Consider the following 13,244-nt stretch of genomic DNA (forward strand, 5'->3'; position numbering starts at 1 on the left):
ATGAAATCTTACGCCGAGGTTTACATTTGGGACATTAAAAACAACCTTCGTTCCAACAAGGAACCATCATCGGTTTACACAGTAGATGGTTCAAACCCCACATGGAACTTCAAGGTTAGGTTCCACATTGACCTCGCCATTGCCAAGCAGAACCACTATGCTCTGGTTGTTAAGCTCAAATCGCGCAGGAAAACTCACGGTCGCCCAGACAAATATATCGGCGAAGTCCGTGTGCTTATCACAGAACTGCTGGGAGGTTCTGATACTGCAGCAGAAGATAAAATACGTGTGAAAAAGAATGTTCAGACTTCGCCTGAGAAGTTCCAAGGAGAACTAGCCTTTTCTTATAATTTCGGAAAACCAATTGCCGATCATCTTACCGAGGTGAATATTGCTAAGAAGAAGAGCCTTAAAGAAGTTGCCTTGAAAGTGGCAAGCTTCTTGGCCGTAATAGGGCTATGAATAACACTGGTTAGTCAAGGGAGCTATATTGGAATTATTTGGATTTTCCTTTCTTCTGTAGTACTGGTTTCTAATGTTTAATATGTCTTCTATCCTTCTGTGTGACTCCTAGCTTGTATAGTCTTTCTTAGAATGTCAAGCTGGTTATGGTGTTCTTATGTGACTCTTATCTCCTAATATTGTATTATTATATTAATGTTCAACTACTTGAATATATGAGTAATTCTATTGTTTGTTTTACTTTTATTGGGATGAGTTTAGTCATTTTGCTCGCTATATATTCACTCTATTAAGGTACTTTTTGTATGTAGTTTCATTCAGTTTAGTTGCACCGACAAACTGTAAACTTATCTTCAAATAAGTTGCTTGCTCTGATTGAGTTTGTGTTCTTTAGTTTCGGACTTAATGGGATCTTTGGAACCATATTCCTTTTTCTTTTTTTCATTTTTTTCATTTTGCAATGAATTTTGGTCCATTTTCAATGTAGAATTACTTCTTTTATGTGTTTTATTTGCCTTATTTGCATAGTTTTTATTAAAAGATATAATTTTTGATAACTTCTATTATAAATTTGTTTAAAAAACTAAAAGGTAGTTTATTTTTTAAAAGTTAAAAGCTATATTATTTGTAAAAAAGATGAAACAAAAAGGTAAAAGGTTGATTTTTTTTCAACAATTCCCTAAGGCACACTCAATATGGATTGGCATTCCGGGTTGTTCTTGGGTTCTCTTAATTGAATATTTAATCTTTTTTGGGAAAATGATTGAATACATTAATCATTAAGTTCTTCTTGCAACTCTTTTTTCTTTTCTTTTAGAATTTTGGAAAGAGTTGTCTTGTAATTTAGTTAGGTTCTGGAATACCTCACAGGGTAGGTACATATTTTGGGGGGAAGCGAGAGACATGATTTTTGTTGTCTATGGACCATAAGCTTTTGTCTTCTCTGGCTGTACAAATGTGTATTGCATAGACCAATGGCGTGGTTGTACTTGTTAGCTTATTCAGTTTTAATTAGGAAAACCACTCCCCACTCTCACATGAGGAGTGTGCCCTCTTAGAGTATTTAATAAATTTCAGTTTCCAGTTTAAAGACTGGGATTTGGAAAAGAAAATAGATCATTGTTGGAATTTAGCTATCAATACTTGCGAAAAAGGTACAGAAAGCTGAAATAGAGAAAAATATATACGAAGGAAGTTATTAGAAGCATTGCTCCACGCGCGCATGGGGCTCATCCCTCATGTGGGAGGAATATTGCTCCCGAATATCCAATAAGTTTTCAAGATGAAAAGTGTAAAAGAGTCGAAGAGAGTGGGTAACATAGCTGTACTTTATATGACCTGTTGGTGTATGAAATAATTAAGGGTTGTGTTAATTGGCATCGGTTTCCTTAAAAGCACAAAATTTTTTATTTTTCTTGACATAATTTTTGTTTTCTTTTCTATTTATGTCAATTTTTCAGATTTGTAGGTACTGTTTGAGACTTTATTTCGACATTTTCAGACAACTTTTTTTTTTTTTTTTTTTGTCTTTTCTGCCCTTAACCAGCACCAAGCACTGCTGCTGGTTAACATTCTCCAATAATTAAATGCTTAGGTTTTTTTTATTACACCATTTTGATAGATTTTTAAGGAAACTCAAAGGGGGTGAGGGCTAGAAGTAGAAGAGTATTATTGGATGTACCAACTGGCGTCTGGCTATCGACTTAATCTGATGCATAAATATTTGGGCACTAAACAAAACTTTGAATTGGTATTAATCACAGCTTTCAGCACTTGTAAGAATCTAAATAAGTTTTTTTACATAATATGATCGTATATCATTGGTTCAACAATTGGGAGGTCCAATGCCCAATGCAGAAAACTATCCAAAGAGATCCGAAGCAAAATTTGCTGAATAGTAACTTTTGAGAAAAAAATTTGGTGAATGGCATGTGTTTGAAGTTATCCAACCCAAAATCGAGTTTCATAAACTCGAGATCCAAGTAGTCTGATTCTGACATGGATTTAAAAAAAAAAAAAAAAAAAAAAACCCCACCTGTAGAAGAGTATTAGTAAAATGATCTGTCACAGCGTCCTTCGATAAGGCTTTAAAAAAGATACCATTTAAAAAAGCTTTAAACGTTGTGTTTCTTTTGAAGTCAAAAAAGAAATTCTGTTTTTGCATGGTTGATTTTTTTGTTTTCTTGTGTTGCGAGAATTAAGTAAAAACTGTAAAATCAATTAAAAATCGCTTTCAATTTCTCTGATTCAACTCAATCCAACTCGTTCATTTTTTATTTTTATTTTTTGTGCTCAGGTTTTATGCTACGGAGATTCTAGGAGCATTAGAGTTCCTTCACATACTATGATGGACCATTTCACTAAAAAAAATACCCGCGTGATTTTTTTATTTTTTTAATTTCACGTTAGAATCAAATTAGTTGGATCTCGAGTTTCATAAACTCAATTTTGGGTTGGAACTTGAATTTAGCAAACTTGAGTTTTAAAAATAGTCTAACTAACTAAATAACTTCAAACACATGCTATTCACAAATTTTTTTCTAAAAATGTACTATTCAGCAAATTTTGCTGGGATCCGATATAGTGCTTGTTTCAATATATATTAAGCTCCGCTAAGCTAAGTTAATCACCCATGTATACTCTCTTTGTGTGGTTATGTGAAGGACGACAACATAAGGCCTAATGCCATATAATAACGGTTAGGAAGTCTACTTTAGTCCTGCCGTTCATGTGAATTCCAGTTAACAAATAGCAATAAAAAGTGTGTAGGAAATAGACTAGTAGTCTCTTACGGCATGCGATGCGCATAAGTAGGTATTGTGTGATGCTTGATAAGCCACTTCACATCGCCAAACCTAACATATTAATAGTAAACCATACACATTCACTCACACGGTCACACTCATACTTGTCTCTCCAAAACCTACACCTTATGGATTACAAAACTTTAAAATAAGATTTAGTATTGTTTGTTGAGGGAAAAAAAATTATAACTTTTGGCGAAGCCTAAGCATTTTTACCCCGGACTCACCAAAAATTGTTCTTTCCAATTTGAAGAGAAAACAGGCATGAAAAGTCTGATAGCAACATGGTTACTAAATTGCCCCAAATTCTTTAATGCGTCTCACATACCCCCCAATGACCCTCACCACATATATATCTGATATCTCTTTACTCAATCCGTATGTCTCTTACCCTTTTTTTTTCTTTCATTTTTATTATCCTTCTTGCCGTCACTCTCTCTGTTTCCATTGTTGATTTTGTTTCTTTGTTTTTTTGCACTTCTTTTTTTCTCCAGCCGGTTCTACTGGTAACTCAGGTAGGTGACTAAAGGGCATCATTATATAGTGTGATATAAAAGATCTCTGTCCTATGTCTGAAATAATTAAAAGTGGCTTTCAGTAGGCCAAATATGGAGCATGGGATGCTTGCTAAATACAAAAATTTGGCTTGCTTTGAAAGAGAAATAATCAATATAGCAGTCGTTGGGATTTGGATGTTCCTAAGGGGCCACATAAGAACTAATAAACTTGCATCTCATAACTATGCAAATATAGTCTACCTAGTTCAGTAAAAAAAAAACTTATTTTTTTCCTTTTTTGGTTTCCATCCAGCAATATATATAATAACAAAGGAAAATAATATAAGTTTAGATATATATGATTTATAAATTTTTGTAAGATATTATTTTATTAATTTTAATTAATAATAAGTAATATTTTCTTCTTATTTAATAAGTATAAATAAATTATTTCTTACATATTATGTAGTAAAGGCATAAGAGTAAATTGATATAAACTCTATTTTTTACCCACCCACTTTTCTCCTCAACCAAATAAAAAAGTTTTTTATTTTTCCACTTTTTCGTCCTTCAAACCAAACAAATAGAAGGGAAAACTAAATCTTTTCTACAATAGCAGCTCTAGGATTATTTTTATGGGAGTCATTAAGAAACTTAAATCAAAAAGTTAATATTAAAAAAAAAACTTGAATCTTAATATTGACAAAAAAAAAGAAGGAAAATACATAAAACACGGTCACTCTCTTGTTATCCCTCCATACTTTGATTGAAATAACTATACTTATTAGAAGGTTAGGATGAAAGTCTTCTTGAGATCCATTGATGAGAGAATATGGCTCTCTGTTGAAAACGGTTGGGAAAGACCAACCACTGCTATTGGTGAATGGACTATTGCCCAAAAGGAAGCAGCAATCTTTAACAGTAAAGTTATGAATGCGATATTCAATATTATTTCTATGGAAGAATTTAAGAGGATCTCAAATGCGGAGATTGCTCACACTGAATGAAACATTTGCAAATAGTGCATGAAGGTACTAAGATAGTAAAAATTAATAAACTACAGCAGTTGACCTCTAAATTTGAAAATATTAGAATGTCTGATGATGAGTCTTTTGATGAATTCTATACTAAATTGAAAGATATTGTCAATTCTACTTTTAATTTGGGTGAAGTTTATGATTAACCTAAAATTGTTAGGAAAATTCTTAGATCATTAACTGAGAACTTTAGACCAAAAGTGACCATCATAACTGAGAGTAAAGATGTTGATTCCATTCCTATAGATGAACTTGTAGGATCTCTTCAGTCCTACAAATCTGAATTACCAAAAACTTACAAATCCAAATCGATGGCCTTGAAATTTATTGATAATGTTGATGATTGTGGATTTGATGATGAACTCTTATCTACTGAGATTGCTTATTTTGCCAAGAATTTTAGAAATTTTTTGAGAAATAATAATAGAAAGGCAAGAAATAGAAACAATGTTGACCATAAGAATGTGAAGAAGAATCATACATAAGAAATAGAAATGTTTTGTCCAATTCTACTCAAGAGAAATGTATCATAACCACCATTCCTATCCTTGTTTGCATTGCCACCCCCACAGCTACATAAGAATGGTTAGTGAATCTCTATTTTTTCTCTCTCCGCAAAGCATCAAAGTTGCACAAAATAATATTCATGATGATATGTTTTTTTGTGTAGAATCTTTGCTTTGTCTGGACATCCTATTATATTAATATTTCTGTTGATATGAAATAGTATCAAGTTTCATCATAAAGAAAAGGTCATGGATTAATTGAAGTTTATGGACACTATGCTTTTTGCATGTAAAAAACAGGTTCAACATCTTATAGAAAGATGCTTGCTCTTTCACATGAATAGAGACCATCAGACCAATGTATAAAGGTACTTGAAGAACATGCAAGCATTCGCCCACTCATCACACTTACAGGTCTCTCTCTCTCTCTCTGTGTCTATGTCTGTGTTTAGTGAACATGTTTGTATATGCAAGTGCACGTGTACTTGGTTGTGCCTGTGTATGATCCATCTGTTCTGATGAAGTTAATGCATGCTTGGCCTACAGTGTGGAGACAGCTACAGAAAGAGAAGTATTATTAATCTTTTGTAAAATGATAAAAAATAAAGAGTTGTACTCATTTGAGGGACAAGCTACTACATATAAAGGTCGTGAAATCAAATTTAGCCCCACCAATCAAGAAAAAAAGTTCCCACCATTAATGTGAACCAAAAAACAAATACCCATTAAATGTGTGAGAAAGAGAGTTGTACTAAATACATAACAAATATCGACCAATTGATAGGAACATTTGATCATTTCTCTTGATTTTAATTAGAGTATTACTAAAGTTAAAATATTTATTTTAGAAATATTATGTCCACAATATTTTAACTACACTTTTATAACAAGTCCTAGTTAATAAGTTGTTACTAGTTCAAATTTGAATCCACTACTGAAATTACTTTTTTGTCCCCTGAGAACAATTTGTCTCTTAAGTTTTATTATGAAAGTATTGAAAAAATATATTGGATATGACATTTTTTTATATTTTTACAACTTTTGATGTTTTAAAATTAAAAATGAAAAAAAAATCAATAAAATTTTATTGAAAACAGAATTATAATGCACGAACAAGGTCATAGAATACCGTAGGAAAATGGAGAGGTTACCTCCATCTGAATATTTATCCAAAATGCCAATTCAATTATACAGTTCGATGAGAAAATCCACTACAATTAAATTAATAGGGTTGACAAGCAGAAACACTAATATAGCAGCTTTACTATCATTGTGTTTATGTATGATTTTTTTTTTTTTAATTAAGTGTTGATGTATGAATTATTGATTGTCATTGGGGTCTACCAACACCAATTTATTGTCGTTTATAATTATAAAGCAGAGGTTGATTTTGTCGTTTATAAAAGTAGATAATGATACGTTTGAAATTTATTGGCAAGGTGGGTGTACGTTTGAATTTTATTATAAAAGCAGATAATGATACTAATATGTGGTTATTTTTAATGGTAACAAAATGTCTAAGAGAATTCTTTTACAAAATACTTTTAAGAAAATTTTATAAAAATTAAAAAATAAAAAAACTTATAATTTATACTTTTTATAAAAATAGTATGAAAACATTCCAAAAATAATTAATTCATAAGGGTGTATTTGGATACTGCTTATTTTGCTAAAAACTGAAAACACTGTAATAAAATAATTTTTAAATATGTGAATGTGCCGTAAGACCAATTTTTAATGAAAAAATTGCTGAAAAAGAGATTTGTAAGTCCCGTAAACAGTGCATGGATCCACTAGTGTGACACATTTCACTGCAAAATTTGGACGTGAGAAGAGGGCATACTATACACGGGACCCACTAGCAAGTCTGTGTCACACGTTCACGTGCTTCTCAAAAAAAAAAGAAGAAGAAGAAGAAGAAGAAGAAGAAGAAGAAGAAGGGAAATGCAAACGTACAAATGACAAACCTCAGTATCCAAACAGATGAGTGGTGCTAGATAAGCCACCTTACATGCCAAGCCTTACATAATAGCAAACCAGCGTATACATTCACTCACATCCATACTCGTCTCTCCAATTAAAGTCCACACAACATGATTTACAGGCCTTTAGAGCTTGTAATTCAGTCTGCTGAGGGATTGAAGTACATAAATCGTCTCCAAAAAATGAAACCTTATGCTGTAGTTTCCATTCAAGACCACAACAATATCCTCCATTCCCCTAAGAGAAAAACATCTATTGACTCTGAAGGTGGTTCAAACCCTACATGGAACTCCAAAATTAAGTTCACCATCAACCTTGCTATAGCTCAAGAGAACCATCTTGATTTGGTTGTTAAGCTCAAGTCATATCGAAAGACTCACAGTTGAAAGGACAAAGATATTGGTGAAGTCCGCGTGCCCATCTCAGAACTGTTGATATGCTTTGGTGATGATGATGATGCAGTAGAAGATGAAAAACATATGACTAAAAACATTGTGACCTCAGATGGTGAGGCACAAGGAGCACTAGCATTTTCTTATAAGTTTGGGAGGACCGTGGATCACCCACCTCTTAATCCGAATGTGAAGCAGAGGCCTAAAAGAGGTGCTAATGGCTTCGTACGTTCATTTGTTGAGGGATTGGGGGAAGGGTTAGGCTCTGGGCTAATGGGTTTTAAGCCTGATGATGATAATGAACAGCCTGATGAAAATTCTTGAAACTGGGTGTGATCTACAGTGCAAAATTTGATGGTTTGTGCTAAAAATGTCTTCTGGCGATTAGTAATTGATGATGCCGAAAAATCTTCAGTAAGCCACACGGTCCTTACGTGCTCCTGACAAGAACTTGCACAACGCAAAAGCTGAAGACCTTAAGAGAAGTACCGGTATGGTACTGGCCAAATACCCTCCGATGGTCAAGTTAGAGAAATCTCTTGTTTACAACTCTAAAATGCTAGAGCGGGGTCAATCATGCGTGCCTTTGTTTGTGAGGGTTTTAGGGTTTTTATAGTAGTGTAGGGTCGAAATCCATGCCTTGATCCAGAAGTTCTTTTCTTACAGGAGAAAACCTCTTTAATCCATGTATCTTCCAGAATCCTTTCCTTATAGGAGTCTTCTTGATTAGAGGTAAGCATGGGGCATAAGATATTTCCTTATACACGCATGCGTGGAGACCAGGCAAGGCCTTATCAGGGTCATCAGCTTTGCCTACTACCTCATCAAGGTCGTCAACTTCGCTTACTCCCTCATCGGGGTCGTCAACTTTGCTTACTCTCTCATTGGGGTCGTTAGCTTTGCCTGCTCCCTTGTCAGGGTCTTCAAAGATTCATATATCCCCTTTAGCTTATTGTCTTTAGCTTACTATCTTCAGCTTATTGTTTTCAGCTTACTGTGCCCAAGATGCAGCTGTCAGGTATGGGGTGGAGCTATAGACTTTACAACAAGGTTGTCTCTCATGAGTGAAGTTGACAACCTTGTTATGTCCGTTGCCTTTTGTTTCGTCATGGGTTAATTACAAAATTACCCTTATCAGCTACCCCCTACTTCATAGCCTCGTTAGCCTTAACTGACGGGTTATGGAGTTAACATCGTGGAAGGGTCATTTATGTGTGATGCCTCAAGATATGTTTTCGCAAGTTTAGAGACACACCCGTCTATTTAGTTATAGATTCGTCTGTTTGTTATGGTCTGTAACCTTATCCTAACGGGATGAACCTACTTACAGACTTAATCATGGACCTGTCTGCTTAGTTAGGTTCGTCCACTCGTTGTGGATCCATCCATTGTTTTGTGGACTTTATTTTATTAACCCATCTTCGTGGGATGAACCAAATTACAGACCTATCTATGTTTAGGTCCGTCCATTTGTGGTGGACTTGTCCACTTTCTTATGGACATTGTAATGACGTCGCTCACTTGTGGATTTAGTAATAATCTCGTCCACTTTTGTGGGGTCGTCCACTTTGTGGACTTAGGTTCGTCTACTTCGTAGACTTGGTAATATGCCCATCCACTTTGTGAACTTAGGCTGGTTTGCTTTGTAAGCTTGGTAATGGTTTTTGTCCAACTTTTGGACTTATATTAAACTCGTCTACTTTGTAGACTTTGGTGATAGGCCCGTCCACTTCGTGGTCCTAGGCTCATCTACTTTGTCAACTTGGTAATTCGTCCACTTTGTGGACTTAGTAGTAGACTCGTCCACTCTGTGGACTTAGTAGTAGGCTCGTCTGCTTTGTGGACTTAGTTATAAATTTTGTCCACTTCGTGGACTTAACAGTCGACTTGTCCACTTTGTGGACTTTGTAGTAGGCTCGTCCACTTTGTGGACTTAGTAATAAATTTGTCCACTTCGTGGTCTTAGCAGTAGACTAGTCCACTTTGTGGACTTTGTAGTAGACTCGTCCACTTTGTGGACTTAGCAATAGACTCATCCAATTTGTGGACTTTGTAGTAGACTCGTCCACTTTGTGGACTTAGTAATAAATTCGTCCACTTCATGGACTTAGTAGTAGATTCGTCCACTTTGTGGACTTTGTAGTAGATTCGTCCACTTTGTTGAGGTGACTAAGTGTTGGTACCTCGTCACCTTGTGAGTTGTTCACTTGAGGTCGTGGACTAATTAAGGTGACTAAATTTTGGTGCCTCATCACCTTTTTGGTCGTCTACTTGTAGGCAACTTAGTATGGTGATCATCCACCCATAGTCAACTTTGATCACGTATCTACCCATAGGTAACTTAACATAGTAACCATCCACCCATAGGCGACTTTGGCCATGCGTCTACCCGTAGGTGACTTAACATAGTGATCATCCACCCATAGGCGACTTTGGCCATGCGTCTACCCGTAAGTAACTTAGCGTAATGACCGTCCACTCGTAGGCGACTTTGGCCATGCGTCTACCCGTAGGTAACTTAGCGTAGTGACTGTCCACCCGTAAGCGACTTTGGCCATGCGTCTACCCGTAGGTGACTTAACGTAGTAACCATCCACCCGTAGGCAACTTTGGCCATGTCTGAATAAACTCCTCTTATTATAATAAACCATGCATTCATAAAAATAATAATAATAATAATAATAATAAAAAAGTAGTTCTTAAAAAGAAAATGAAGACCTGCCCTTTAGGCTTTAAAAGAGTTATTGTATTAAAAACTAAAGTAAATAGAAAAACTGAGGAGTATAGCTAAAATTCACTAAGGTAAACTAGAAATAAAGGGGTGCTGCTCTTCATGCCATCATTTTTATTGGTAGTACTTCCGTAGGTGCTTAGTGTTCCACGGGTGGTGTAGCTTTTGTCCATCTAGTGCCTCCAGTTCTTGCCATCTTCTGCCCTCTGTCCTGTCATGTATCCTCCAACCTTTCTCTCTTCTCTCGTGTCAAAAGCGCGTCATATCCTTGCGGGACCCTTCAACGTGGTGGGGAAAGCTCTGCACATGATTTTGTCGGGTACCCCCTAAAGGTGCATCAGGATCTTGAAGGACTCCAAATGATCTAGAGGGTCTTTGTTTCCATCGTCATTTTCCACTTGCGGTATACGGAACTTTGGTGAAAGGGGGAAGGAGTTGACGGATGCAATGAACGGCGAGCCGGTTCGGTGGACTAGATCATCAAGGTCGCTGAACACCCATCCTTTGAGGGCGTTCATCATGATGTCCAAATGTTCCTTCATCGCCTACATCTCTGCGACAATGTGGGGTGGAGCCATATCAGTGACGGATGGACGGCTCATATCTTGTCGCTCTGGACTGCTTAGGGCATTACTACCTTCCGGTCCCTCTTGGTCTCTTCGCTCGACACTAGTACTTTCTTGATTTTCCTATTGGGTACCCATAGTAGCATTCTTCTGCCATAGCTGTTCTTCAAGGTCTTGATTCTGTTTGGTGAGACGTTCCATTGTTGCCATGAGGGTTTGGACCTGCCTCTCCAGGGCAGTGGGTCATGGCTCGTCTTCCTGAACGTTATTGGTAGTTGCCATCGAGTGAGTAAGTATGGCGCCAACTGATGATGCCGAAAAATCATCAGTAAACCACACGGTCCTTACGTGCTTCTGACAAGAACCTGCACAACGCAAAAGCTGAAGACCTTAAGAGGAGTATCAGTATAGTACCGGCCAAATACCTTCCGATGGTCAAGTTAGAGAAATATCTTGTTTACAACTCTAAAGTGCTAAAGCGGGGTCAATTATGCGTACCTTTGTTTGTGAGGGTTTTGGGGTTTTTATAGTAGTGTAGGGCCGAAATCCATGCCTTGATCCAGAAGTTCTTTCCTTATAGAAGAGAACCTCTTTAATCCGTGTATCTTCCAGAATCCTTTCCTATAGGAGTCTTCTTGATTAGAGGTAAGCGTGGGGCGCAAGATATTTCCTTATACACGTATGCGTGGAGACCAAGTAAGGCCACATCAGGGTCGTCAGCTTCGCTAACTACTTCGTCAAGGTCGTCAGCTTTGCCTACTACCTCGTCAGGGTCGTCAGCTTCGCCTACTCCCTCATTAGGGTTGTCAACTTCGCCTACTCTCTCGTCAGGGTTGTCAGAGATTCATATATCCACTTCAGCTTATTCTCTTTAGCTTACTGTCTTCAGTTTACTGTGCTCAAGATGCAGCCGTCAGGTATGGGGTGGAGCTGTAGACTTTACAACAGGGTTGTCTCTCATGAGTGAAGTTGACAACCTTGTTATGTCCGTCACCTTTTATTTCGTCATGGGATAATTATAAAATTACCCTTATCGATAATCGAGTTGCAGTGTAGTGTAATGTAGTGTAATGTAGTGTTATCAATTATGGTGTTGGAAGCTTTTGTAGATTCGTGAGTCTTTATTTAATCTATCATGTTGTATTAAGTCCTATTATTATTCATTTTATTAAGTTACTTGAAAGTTTCATTCAATTTAGATGTATTGAGGTTTGGCACTCTTCCATTTTGGATTAGGTGAAACCCATAATCGATAAGATCATTTGATAGAATTTGAATCAAGTTTGGAGATTTGACTCATTTTGTGATTTGATGCTTAATTTCTTGGTATAAAAGATAATCTATTAGCTGTCAAATAAGTGATTAATTAGTTATTGTCTGACAAGAAATAGATATTAAAATCTTATAAATAAAAAGATTTGAGAGAACATTAGAGAGATTTTGCTACCTATGCACATAGTTTATTATTAAACCGCGTAAAACTTTGGAGTTTTGGATTGGATGACAGACATAAAGAGATGAGATAAAGATTGGGAGAAGATCAACAGACAAGCTTATGGCACCATCCATTTATATTTAGTGAAGGATCAAAAATACTTTGTTGATGAGAGAAAGATTCTTTTTCAGAAAATTACAACTACCAGTCTACCAATATGTTTCAAAAGGTAATCATTGGGATCAAGTTCCAACTCTACTTGTACTTGATCAAAAAGCATTGTGTGTTGAGCAACTTCTTGTGCATTTTATGCCCTATTTGTGCATTTGAAGGTAGCTGGGGCTATATGCACTTTATTCTTTTGGTTGGACTAGTTTTTGTCTTTGGCACCATTTTTGGGTAAATTTGACGCCTACTGGCGCATTTAAAAGTAGCTTGGGGTGATATGCAGTACTGAAAGTTTAATGTTTTTACACACCATTTGTGTAACCCCTTTAATTCTTTTTGGCACTTGAATGGGGGGTTTAATTATGAAAGTTCCTAGACCCCAATATATGGTTTCATTTTAGATAGAATGTATGGTGATGGTTTTTAATTTTTATTGTTTTGAAGGTCTTTTTAGGAGGGAACCAGCAGGTTCCAACTACATTCTATGGGTATGAATACTTTTAATACCATCAGCTTGATTTTGTATTCTGCGTGGAAAAGTTACCTTGATTATGACGTTTATATTTGTAGCGTCTATATTGCGTTGAATTTCAATGACTTCTTCTTTGTTCATAGCTTAAGGATAAGAGACCTTCGTGGAAGATTGGTTCGTCATCATTTGCT

General features: G+C 36.1%; 2 protein-coding genes across 2 annotated transcripts; both read left to right on the forward strand.

Annotated features, from left to right (window-relative positions):
* On the forward strand, window positions 1-462 carry LOC115980548 (protein SRC2-like). The gene has a single exon (XM_031102781.1). The coding sequence runs from the start codon at window positions 1-3 to the stop codon at window positions 460-462; it is 462 nt and encodes a 153-aa protein (XP_030958641.1).
* Window positions 463-7,399: 6,937 nt separating this feature from the next.
* Window positions 7,400-8,005, forward strand: LOC115980549 (protein SRC2-like). Its single transcript, XM_031102782.1, has 2 exons — window positions 7,400-7,670; window positions 7,752-8,005. Exons 1-2 carry the CDS (start codon window positions 7,400-7,402, stop codon window positions 8,003-8,005), a joined length of 525 nt encoding a protein of 174 aa, XP_030958642.1.
* Window positions 8,006-13,244: the final 5,239 nt, after the last annotated feature.

Source organism: Quercus lobata, chromosome 3 (genome assembly GCF_001633185.2).
Source record: "Quercus lobata isolate SW786 chromosome 3, ValleyOak3.0 Primary Assembly, whole genome shotgun sequence".
Lineage (NCBI taxonomy): Eukaryota > Viridiplantae > Streptophyta > Magnoliopsida > Fagales > Fagaceae > Quercus > Quercus lobata.

Coding starts and splice junctions, on each gene's coding strand:
- LOC115980548 (XM_031102781.1), top strand. CDS start 1: ATGAAATCTTACGCCGAGGTTTACATTTGGGACATTAAAAACAACCTT.
- LOC115980549 (XM_031102782.1), top strand. CDS start 7,400: ATGATTTACAGGCCTTTAGAGCTTGTAATTCAGTCTGCTGAGGGATTG. Junction 7,671..7,751: donor GTCATATCGAAAGACTCACA/GTTGAAAGGACA, acceptor ATGATGATGCAG/TAGAAGATGAAAAACATATG.